Source organism: Ostrea edulis, chromosome 6, assembly GCF_947568905.1.
Source record: "Ostrea edulis chromosome 6, xbOstEdul1.1, whole genome shotgun sequence".
NCBI lineage: Eukaryota > Metazoa > Mollusca > Bivalvia > Ostreida > Ostreidae > Ostrea > Ostrea edulis.
The window spans coordinates 79,520,097-79,533,008 of record NC_079169.1 but is presented as its reverse complement, the minus strand read 5'-3'; the positions used below and the strand labels follow the sequence as shown (position 1 = coordinate 79,533,008).

The 12,912-nt window shown below is 34.9% G+C and overlaps 1 protein-coding gene across 2 annotated transcripts in view; it reads left to right on the top strand.

Annotated features, from left to right (window-relative positions):
• LOC125647846 (tyrosine-protein kinase JAK2-like) overlaps window positions 1–12,912 on the top strand; it is a 167,343-nt gene that overhangs the window by 3,308 nt on the left and 151,123 nt on the right. For both annotated transcript variants that reach the window (XR_008796068.1, XM_056140923.1), the window contains exons 2-3: window positions 1,252–2,285; window positions 10,880–11,029. Coding sequence is in view for 1 of the 2 variants with exons in the window: in XM_056140923.1 (XP_055996898.1) it covers window positions 1,341–2,285; window positions 10,880–11,029 (1,095 nt within the window). In the remaining variant the exon portion in view is untranslated. The remainder of the gene's footprint in view (window positions 1–1,251; window positions 2,286–10,879; window positions 11,030–12,912) is intronic.

Below are 12,912 nucleotides of genomic sequence, written 5' to 3'. Positions count from 1 at the left end.
TTCTACATAATACATAAATACAGTGTAGGAGAAAATATGTTTGATTAAAAAATATCTCCAGAAGGTCAAGGCCATGCTAATGATGTTGAGACATCCCCATATTATGTGGATTCAAGTTCAGTTGGGTCACAACCCTATGTGGCTGAGTTGGTTTCAAAACTCACAATTCGTATCATGGGATTAAAGAGGGGAAAACTCTTATAAAAAAAGAAAAGAGCTGGTTTCATTATATTTGACTAATTAAGGCTTGTCTAATTAGAAGTGTCTACAGTTATCTTGTAATATTAGATTGTGACCTGATTATAGCCAATGATTTTAATAATTACTAAGATTTATAGTCATCCTTCATCCCTTCGTTTTAAGAGTTTTTGAAAGGCTGTCTCTGCTGAACCATTGTAAAAATTTTAATATGGTCAATCCAGGTTTTTGGTGAGGTGAGTGGATTGCCAGGATTTCTAAATTGAAAGTCTTTGAGTGGTGGTCATGTGATGTATCAAAGGAAAAAAAATATAAGGAAACGATGGTCACATGATGTTTATACATGTACACTTCTCACTCCTTTCACCGCCGCGGTGGCCGAGAGGTTAGAGCGTTCGCCCCGCATGTGGTAGGCCAGGGTTCGAATCCCGGCCGCGACAGACCTAAGTTGTTAAAACGGGTAGTGACAGTTCCATCGCCAAACGCTCGGCATCAGGTGTGAATGTCACGGGTCTTCGGAGATGACCTTAAAAACGGATGTCCTGTGTCACAGTAGGTGTGGCACGCTAAAGAACCCTCACTGCTCAATGGCCATAAGCGCCGAACATAGGCCTAAATTTGAAGCCCTTCACTGGTCTTGGTGACGTCTCCATATGTATTGAGTGAAAAATTCTCGAGCAAGATGTTACAATCAATCAATCTCACTCCTTTTAATCTGGATCGATGTAGGTGTATTGGAATATTTGACAACATTGGAGTTGACAATTAGTAATGGGATCATGGTTCCTCTGGTGTTTTTCCTCCACAGTCTATGTTTATGTAGATTAAATTACCTTTTCTTATATTTCCAGAGCTGTCTCTTATTTCCTGTGAAATTTAATCATGATGGTAACATTGGTCAATATTAGAGATCATTAATAATGTGTGTGTTTAAATACTTCATATTAATTCACCTTGGTATCATGTTTTAGAGAGATTTAGACATACATGTATATTGAACTCAATAACTACACGGAAATAAAGTTGAATCAATATTTTTACTCTTTTTTTCAGTAACAGACTTTGATCACAAGAAAAAAATAAAGATATGCATGAAAAAAGTAAAGTAAAGTAGAAACTGCACTATCAAGACTGGAGCAACTATGTCAAATATGTCGAAAACCCAGCTGCTTAATAGTGATGCCAGTACAACCACGACTTCTACAAATTCACACACAGAATCAGTGCCAGGTGGATCAGCTGAGACGGGCCCTAGTGATGTCTCCTCCACTCACACCCAGGTGACAAACCTGACATCCACAACACTGAGTCCTCCTTCCTCCTCTTCCTCTTCTCCTGAGGTGATGGTTTCTCCTCCGATCATCTCCAGCGCTGCTCTAGACAGTCAGCCAGTGCAGCAGAACTTGACTCAGATCAGTGTGTCTTGTCAGTCTGTGGTGGTCCATGTACAAATTGAGCTACACGATGGCACAGTTTATGTAGTCAACTCAAATGATGATTCAAAAGTTGTGGAGGATCTGTGTATTTACCTTCTGAGGAAACATTTCCCAAAGATGGGACCTGCAGCAGTGCAGCTTTTTGGTCTGGCTTCTGTAGACAAGAAACGAATACCAAAGATGTTATGGGTGAATCCTTGTATTACTATGGGAGAGCTGAAGAAACAGTTAAGTTCACCCACTGCTAACGCTAAACACATTTTCTATCTGAGAATACGATATGTTCCGGGGAGAAAGTTTGTGAACAATTTGCCTGTTCTAGGCCAGGATCTTCTGAAATATTTATACCTACAGTGCAAGGATGACTTTGTGAAGAGTCGGCTTAGTGATATCTATGAACAGGATATAAAGAATGAGGCAAAAGCCCGAGGTTATGGTGTTCTCGGCATTGTCATTGCCAGTAAAATGGAAGATAAAGACTTTGTTGAAGTCCTGAACAAACAGAAACTTGATCCTTTCTTGCCATCCCACCTGATTGCGAAGTTTTGGAGAGGAGTTCAGCTGAAGAAGAAGATGAAAACGAAGACAGAGGAGTTTTTATCGCAGCATTGTAACACTTCTGTAGAGGAACTCTGGTTGGGATGCATCAAGGTAATTTACTTGATGCAGACAAAATTGAAAACTCTTATCCCTTCTGTTCTATTGGTTAATTTGAGTGGGTTTTCTAGGCTGTTCTACTGGTTAATTTGAGTGGGGGTTCTAGGCTGTTCTATTGGTTAATATGAGTGGGGGTTCTAGGCTGTTCTATTGGTTAATTTGAGTGGGGGTTCTAGGCTGTTCTATTGGTTAATTTGAGTGGGATTTCTAGGCTGTTCTATTGGCTAATTTGAGTGGGGTTTCTAGGCTGTTCTATTGGTTAATTTGAGTGGGGTTTCTAGGCTGAACAAATAAATGTTGTGTTTCCATTTTTGATTTAAAGAAAAATGGGTTTATATCCCCCCTCCCCCCCAATGAAGATCGGGGAAGAGTGTTTTTGGTCTGCTTACAAGGCCATCATCAGTCTATGCGAAAGTTTTTTTGACAACACAGGACATTTGGTCCTGTGTAATCAATGAACACACCGGACCGAACCAAATTTTGTCAGACCGAAAAACCTAATGTATAAAAGTGAAACACGTGAAAATGCAAAACCAAGGAAATCTTATTTATTATACCAGTAATACTATACCAGGGATCCTTCCCGCATAATACTTTAGACGGTCCATGCGGTTTTAATCATATTCATTTACGTATTTGGATTTATGTGATAGTTTTTACTTATAACAAACATTTAAATGACTCCGCGTCAAAATAGTAAAGTTCAAAACCGGACAGTGAGACATCGGACATACTGGTCCGGTGTAAAAAATGACACATCGGACCTTAGGCACTGCACATCGGTCAGGTCCGACGGTCCGATGTCTTTCGCATAGACTGCATCATTAAAAATTTTTTTGTTTAATGTACTCCGACCCACATTTTTCAAGTCAGGTAGGTAGGTCGGTATTTTTTATTTTTTTTTGAAACTCAAAGTTACAAATTTTCTAATGTTTTCATTAAACACATAACGCTGCCAGACAGAATAGAGTTTAGAACATTCATTTTGTACACATTGTATATAATACACGTAAATCTTCCAGTGTCTCCTGAAATTTACTCAGGACGTTTTGCATTCGTCACGGATGAGGACCTCTACAGTTGTTAATAAATAAATTAACACCCCTTTTTGTTACCACTGGTCGATTCTGACATTCATAATAGCAATCACTTAAACACTTTAATGTGATCCATGAATATCCAAGTGAATTGCATGATGACAGCAATTTACAATAAGTTTTAATATTACCCAATATAATTTTAATGCAGACTTTCCCACATCATTCAAATTGTTGTGACGATCGTGTTCCATTCGTGTGTCTGTTTAAGAGCAAAGTAAAAGTGCCGTTCACCTATTAAATTGTCATAACATTTAGATAATCCTATATCAAAATAATATGCGTGCCTTTTCAGAAATATAGACCATCAACTTAAGCACCGACTCGTGGTCCGCCATAATTTTGGTGCGCTATCCCACGTACGTGATTTTTTATCTAAATAACATGCATGGCTTTCAAACTTTTGTACATAAATACGATCAGGCCTCGACAGGGGAGTTCGTAACTCCTTGTTCTATCTTGTTGTTAATAGATAATGTGGTAATTTGGAGCTGTGATGGGGTATATTTGATCATTCACATAGAAAAATGTTTGAAAAGTTCCCGGATTAACAAATAGTCATTATCAAAGTGAAAGTAGAACCGAAAGACGCCCTAAGGACAATTTGATATCAAGAATTCTGTAAAACAACTAGTCCAAATAATAAAAAAAAAAAAATGGCATCAAGTTTAATTCTAATTTGAAGAATGTCTATTTTCCAGGGAGCAAATAAAAAAAATTAAAATTTCCAAGTGCGGAAAAAATGATCGGGTCGGGGCAAATTTCACGGGTCGGTCGGAGAGTACATCAAACAAATCAATTTTTATTTTAAGCCCAAGTATCCATTTATACAAATCCCACATTTATTTGTAAAGAATGAGTAAATGCTTAACTTACTGAATGTGGACCTTAAAAAAAGATTAAGATATGAAATTTCCATTATAAATCAAGGTTTGTCACTTTTGGTTTGATGTAAAAAAAAAAATTGTCATTAGTTTAGCTGTGAAAGTGATGGCAACCTCTTTTTCTCAAAGTATTTCAATGGCGTAGGAATATATAGTAATGACTAATAAAAGCATTTATTTTGTACAAAAATAAGAGAAACCTAATAAAACTACATTAAATAACCATTTTTAGTGTAAAGAAATATATCGGGAAGAATTATTGTCTTGCAAGACAATATTTATTTTTTCACCAAAATTACATATTGATTTCATGTGTCTGTTTTGAAGTTATAAAGTATATGTTTGAAATAATTTAATACTGGTGTTATACCTGAAATATATGATATAGAGCAATTTTCATTGAATTCAAATTTCTGGTGACAAAATGACAATGCCCCTTTAAATTAAGGTAATAAGATATCCAAAATTTTGGATGCATCGTATTCATGAAGTAGGAGTTTGCTTTGTCTACGTTGGGGTTTTCTATTATTTGATCAAACAACAATGTAAATCGGTCATTACTACATAGAATACACCAATAAAAAGTGTTTTTGAAGGATTTTAAGTTTTGGGTTTTACATTGAATTTTCAATTAAAGATTTGTGAATAATGCAAATGTGAAGGTGGTTTTTTAATGAAAATTTTGCAATATTAAAAATAATAAAACAGTTACAAACAGTATCACAAAATTCTATTGCAAATTGTTTTGGATATCAATAGAGAATAATTAAACCAACAATAGGAAATTACATATAAAATAAAACTTTTAGATATATCATTGCTTTTCTCCAGTGTAAGGGAGTGTTGTACATAGATATTATAGGCCTATCAGTGTAAGGGAGTGTTGTACATAGATATTATAGGCCTATCAGTGTAAGGGAGTGTTGTACATAGATATTATAGGCCTATCAGTGTAAGGGAGTGTTGTACATAGATATTATAGGCCTATCAGTGTAAGGGAGTGTTGTACATAGATATTATAGGCCTATCAGTGTAAGGGAGTGTTGTACATAGATATTATAGACCTCTCAGTGTAAGGGAGTGTTGTACATAGATATTATAGGCCTATCAGTGTAAGAGAGTGTTGTACATAGATATTATAGACCTCTCAGTGTAAGGGAGTGTTGTACATAGATATTATAGGCCTATCAGTGTAAGAGAGTGTTGTACATAGATATTATAGACCTCTCAGTGTAAGGGAGTGTTGTACATAGATATTATAGGCCTATCAGTGTAAGGGAGTGTTGTACATAGATATTATAGGCCTATCAGTGTAAGAGAGTGTTGTACATAGATATTATAGACCTCTCAGTGTAAGAGAGTGTTGTACATAGATATTATAGACCTCTCAGTGTAAGGGAGTGCTGTACATAGATATTATAGACCTATCAGTGTAAGGGAGTGTTGTACATAGATATTATAGGCCTATCAGTGTAAGGGAGTGTTGTACATAGATATTACACAGACAAGTACTTTGAAGTTGAAATAAAATTTATGCTAGAGTTCCTCATTGACATTATCTTCGTGGTCTTTGGTGATCAGGTCTTCCATCAGTCTGTTGGAATTTCCATGGGCACGAATTGTGCTCCTTTGTTAGCTGACATGTTTCTATATTCATATGAAGCAGAATTTATTCAAAAACTTCCACGTGAGAAGAGAAAATCTCTCGCTGTGGCCTTCAATTCGACATTTAGATATATCGACAATATTTTGTCTATTAACAATAACTTTCATTCATATGTCCATTCGATTTATCCCTGTGTGCTCGAAATAAAAGACACCACAGAATCATTCATTTCTGCTTCATACTTAGATATTTTATTGAAAGTAAACATTAATGGCAAACTGACATCTCAACTGTATGACAAATGAGATGATTTCAGCTTCTCCATCGTCAACTTCCCATATTTATGTAGCAATATTCCATTATCACCTGCATATGGTGTTTATGTCTCTCAACTGATTCGATACGCAAAAGCTTGTTCTGCGTATAGTAAGTTTTTATGCCCCCCTTCAAAGAAGAGGGGCATATTGGTTTGCACCTGTCGGTCGGTAGACCACATGTTGTCCGCTCAATATCTTGAGAACCATTCACGGGATAGTAATGATATTTCATATGTGGGTTGGTTATGAAAAGAAGAAGACCCCTATTGTTTTTCAGGTCAAAATGTTAAAGGTCAAGGGTCAATCTACTCTGGACATAGGAATATACTGTCCGCTCAATATCTTGAGAACCCTTTGCTTGACAGACATCAAACTTGGTACACTCGTACATCTTAAGGAGAAGATGACTCCTATTGATTATGAGGTCACCTGGTCAAAGGTCAAGGGTCAAACTGGACATAGGAATATACTGTCCGTTCAATATCTTGAGAACCCTTTGCTTGACAGACATCAAACTTGGTACACTGGTACATCTTCAGGAGTTGATGACCCCTATTAATTTTTAGGTCACATGGTCAATCCACTCTTGACATAGGAAGATATTGTCTGCTCAATATTTTGAATTGATGATACTACTCTCAAGTAAATGATGTGTGTGTATAACCCTTTTCAATTTTGCACCATGGGGGGGGGGGGGGCATATGTGTTTTACAAACATCTCTTGTTTAATCAAGGCAAGCTACTGACAAACAAGTTGATGGTACAGGGGTTTCAACAGTTTCGATTGAAGTCAGCATTTCACAAATTCTATGGTTGTTATAACGATCTAGTTCAACAATACAACCTATCATTGGGTCAAATGTTGTCTGACGTGTTTCATAACGATTGTAAATAGACCGTTCTGGGCACACTGATTTTGACTACGGATAACTCTGATTACCTGATCAGGATATAGGGCTCACAGCAGGTGTGACAGGTTGACAGGGGATGCTTACTCCTCCTAGGCACCTGACCCCACCTCTGGTGTGCCCAGGGGTCCGTGTTTGCCCAGCTATCTATTTTGTATTGCTTATAGGAGTTATGAAATTGATCACTGTTTGTTTATATCTTCACCTTTCATATTATAGGCCTATCAGTGGTAAGGAAGTACTGTACACATGGTATAGATTTCGTTATAACTTGCAGATCGATTGAATGTCATCTTTTACTGTGATTTTAAGCCTCAAGTGAAATTGTGAAAACAAATCTTCCTTGCGGCCTCCACATGCTCTATATAGAGAGTTTACATATACTTCTATGTATCTATACTTCAGTCATCAAGGCATTATTAAAACTGCATACAAAAAGAAATTAAAGACTGTTTATGTATCAGTACCGATAGAACACGATACACGCAAGATAGGATAGGATACATGCACAATATGATAGAATAAACGGTAAACCTGATAAATGCATCTTTAACACGAAAAACTATATCTTCACGATAAATGGAAAACCAGATAGAAATTTTAGTCAAAAGCAGATTTTAACCACATCTCTATCTTTGTAGAATCTTTCTAGACTTGCAATAAAAATGTAGGATTTATATATTAAACAAAAACAAAAAAAGAATCAAAATAAACAAACAAAAAAAACCCAGAAAATTTAAAAATGGCATCCATGTGTATGTTGGAATTTCTTTGAAATGACTGAAGGAATTTGAATATTGTTAATAATGTTATGGGATTACAATGCAATATTTAAATCTGCTCACTGAAATAAAAAAAAAACCCATGTAGATAAATTTTGTTATCCATGCCCATATGTTTTTTATATATATATATATATAAATTAGCACTAAATAATCACAACTAGGTACTGAAAATTTTCGCCCCAGCCCGGGGTCGAACCAGCGACCTGCGGCACCCACCGCCTAGCAAGACTGTCAAACCAGTGCATAAGTCCACTCGGCCACAACGACTTCCCTAAGAAAGGAAGTTTTGTTATGCTCCTAAAGCGCTACTTATGCACACTGATGCAATCTCACACAGTCGCTGTGTCATTCAGTGTTTAAGATATTTTATGAGGAGAGTGGATCTCTCGATGCAATTGTTTAGAATATTTAATATAAAGCACAAACAAACAATTATAACACCCAACTTTACGTTTACTCCTAGGATCTAAACAATACATGTGATAATCAATTAATTGATATATAAAGTACTAAATAATCACAACTAGGTACTGAAAATTTTCGCTCCAGCCCGGGGTTGAACCAGCGACCTGCGGCACCCACCGCCTAGCAAGATATATATATATATATATATATATATATATATATATATATATAGCTCTAAAAATTTATATTAGGATTTAATCATAATAAAAAAGCACTAAAAATGACCAATGAAACGAACAACAGTGAATTATCAAATTTTCGGGACAACCCTTCCTCGGGACGATAGAATATTTACGTAAAAAAGAAAACTAAATAAAAAAAAGGAAACTAAAACTACAACTAAACTACAAAAGCTGATAACAAACAAAACATCTACATATTAAAATTATCGATTGATCTGAGGTCAGTCTTGACGCTGGATGGAAACATTCTTTTCTTTTGCCACATATTACACTCGATAATGCTAATGCTAACAATGTTTGCCACATATTACACTTGATAATTAATGTGAATGCTAACAATGTTTGCCACATATTACACTTGATAATGTTAATGCTAACAATGTTTGCCACATATTACACTTGATAATGTTAATGCTAACAATGTTTGCTGTCCAAACATGGGTGATACACAAAATCTAATACAAGGACGTGCACAGGTTCAGTATTTGGTATACAAGTAAAATTCGAAAGAAAAATAGCCTTTAAAATAAAAATATACATTGTAATTAATGTAATTTCTTGAATTTTGTTTCTTTCAAGTCTGAGCTTCTTATTTCTCCATTAGAGTTAATTACAAATCATTGTTTCTAGACAACCAACTGTTCATAAACTAGCTTTCAGATTTACTGTCCTCGATATGTTCAACAAGCCACTGCCTACTTTCCAGGCTACTTATCTAGAAGGACTTTACGATAACTGCCTACTTTCCAGACTACTTATCTAGAAGGACTTTACGATAACTGTCTACTTTCCAGACTACTTATCTAGAAGGACTTTACGATAACTGCCTACTTTCCAGGCTACTTACAATTTGTATCTAGAAGGACTTTACGATAACTGCCTACTTTCCAGACTACTTATCTAGAAGGACTTTACGATAACTGTCTACTTTCCAGGCTACTTATCTAGAAGGACATTGTGATAATTTTTCTCCAGCTCTGGACAGACAAGTAGCTCTTCTTGTACCTTATAATTGCCAGCTTTATGTTCTCCTTCAAACGTGATATCTTTCCTCAATGGATTCTTAAAAATAGCATCTTAGATAAAACGTCAAATAAAGCTTTCGGAAAATGTCTTACTTTTTCATTAGATTTAAATCACGATCCCGGCAGTTTTCGAAGTGACTTAATAAACAATTTTCATGATAAATGGAAAACCTGATACACGCAAAACATGACCCCATATATTTCCGTAATACCCCTCTAAGTGTCGATCTACATAACGAAATTTATCCGGTCGATGATTTTAAGTTTATACATTAATTAAAGACATATTGACATTATTCATTCTTGATGCTTTTCTAATGTACATGTACAACTGTCATAATAAATGACTGCAATGTATGTATTCTTGAGATACTTTATCAAATGTACAACAATGCAACATTTAAACCATCAAGAACAGATAAAAACAGCTTTTCGAAAAACTGTAAATTAAAAAATGAATACATCTGTTTTTGTGTACCTATGACGTCATAATATGTGCTGACTCCATGCAGCGACAGGATATACTTATTCTCATAACATCATAGTAGACATGTGGTCAGTAAACCACGTGGATATTAGGTCAGTAAGAGGCATATATATAACATCGTTGTATGTAGTATTGGTTTCAGCCAATGAAATTCCAAGATAGTTATCAGAGGCAGGATAAAATAGGGTACACGCATGATAGAAATATCAAGAATAATGTTGCAGGTACTGTAGATGGCATATTCTAAGGGTTATGAACTTTCACTCAGAAACAAAAATTTCAGATGCAACAAATCATGTATCCACCTCTAGCTTTACAATTGTCATAGCTCCGCCTATTATCCATACTTATTAAGAGAAATTATTAAGGAAGAATAACACACCTACAGAAAAGTGATGTGGATGAAAAAAGGAGGATTTGTACAATAATAGTAAAAAAAGGAGGATTTGTACAATAATAGTGAAAAAGGAGGATTTGTACAATAATAGTGAAAAAGGAGGATTTGTACAATAATAGTGAAAAAAAGAGGATTTGTACAAAAATATTAAAAAAGGAGGATTTGTACAATGATATTTTGAAATTGAAAATGTAAAAAATGCAGTTTTAGTAGAAAGTATAAATCTGGAAAAAAAAAAGAAGACCCTTTAGAAATCAAACACGTGATCTACAGATCAGCAGTCGACATATTAACCGACTGCGCTACCCAGCTATAAAGTGATTAGATTTAAAAGGAATATATGCTGATATTTGTTTTGATTCATGTTTCAAAAGGAATTCAACTATTATGATAATGTATTAAAGAAAATCAAACACATATTTCTGTTATACATAGGATATTTTGAATGAGGTACAGAGTTATGGTGTGGAAAGATACGAGGCCAAACAAGTATCAGGAAGCTTGCGCCCCGTACAGCTCACGCTCGACGTACAACAACATGAAGAAAATGGCAGCACTCAGTACAAAGGGCTCTTTATTCATAATGTAAGAATTCAACTTTACATAATGTAAGAATTAATTTAAATTGACATGATGTAAGAATTTATATTGACATAATGTAAGAATTTAACTTTACATGATGTAAGAATTTAACTTTACATGATGTAAGAATTTAACTTGACATAATGTAAGAATTTAAGTTAACATAATGTAAGAATTTAACTTTACATGATATAAGAATTTAACATGATATATAATGTAAGAATTTAACTTGACATAATGTAAGAATTTAAGTTTACATAATGTAAGAATTTAACTTTACATGATATAAGAATTTAACATGATATATAATGTAAGAATTTAAGTTGACATAACGTAAGAATTTAACTTTACATGATGTAAGAATTTAATTAACATGATATATAATGTAAGAATTTAACTTGACATGAAGTAAGAATTTAACTTGACATTATATTAAGAAGAATAAAAAGTCGGAGACCACGCCAAATATCTACATAGTGTGTAACAGTGCAACGAGTACAGGAAAACCCTGTTAATAGGGAACACGCTTACCACATATACTCGCCTATAAGTCGGTTTGCCTTTGCCCATAAGTCGGTTTGCCCATAAGTTGGTTTGCCTATAAGTCAGTTTGCCTTAAAGTTGGTTGTATAGTTTTTAGGTTATTTTGGAGGGAATTGCCATTGACCCATTTACAAGTTGGTCTAACTTTTTTCAAGAATCAGTTTACAGTTTCAAAATCAATGCTCTAATGTTTTTGCATGTGTTTCAAATAATATTTCGAGAAATGCACCAATATTTGACATTTTTTCCCCAACAAATCAATTTCATATCAATAACTCTTATGTATTTATCCGTGTTCCAATAATGTTTTGGGATATGACATTGATATTTCACTTTTTATTCCCAGCAAATTAAACATTTTAATTATTTCGTCCATGTTTTTGTTGTTTAAAAATACTAGGCTATACATTACGGCATCCAGAAAAATACTAATCTTCTTAGGACACTCCAATAAGTCGGACATAGAGTTTTGGACCAATATTAAACTCCCAAAAATCCGACTTATAGGCGAGTATATACGGTATAATGCATTCCTGATTACAGCGAAGTGATATACATTCCCTGAAGTTTATAAACATATTATATGAATTCCAATATTGGATATAACGAATTACGTTTATAACAATTCTAAATTATTTGTCCCCAACACTTCACTATAAGTGTGTTTTACTGTAATTGTTTGTCCCCAGCACTTAACTATAAGCGTGTTTTTCTGTAATTGTTTGTCCCCAGCACTTCACTATAAGTGTGTTTTACTGTAATTGTTTGTCCCCAGCACTTTACTATAAGTGTGTTTTGCTGTAATTGTTTGTCCCCAGCACTTCACTATAAACGTGTTTTACTGTAATTGTTTGTCCCCCAGCACTTCACTATAAGTGTGTTTTACTGTAATTGTTTGTCCCCCATACTTCACAATAAGTGTGTTTTACTGTAATTGTTTTTCCCCAGCACTTCACTATAAGCGTGTTTTACTGTAATTGTTTGTCCCCAGCACTTCACTATAAGCGTGTTTTATTGTTATTGTTCGTCCCCAGCACTTTACTATAAGCGTGTTTTACTGTAATTGTTTGTCCCTAGCACTTCACTATAAGTGTGTTTTACTGTAACTGTTTGTCCCCAGCACTTCACTATAAGCGTGTTTTACTGTAACTGTTTGTCCCCAGCACTTCACTATAAGCGTGTTTTACTGTAACTGTTTGTCCCCAGCACTTCACTATAAGTGTGTTTACTGTAATTGTTTTTCCCCAGCACTTCACTATAAGTGTGTTTTACTGTAATTTTTTGTCCCCAGTACTTCACTATAAGCGTGTTTTACTGTTATTGTTCGTCCCCAGCACTTCACT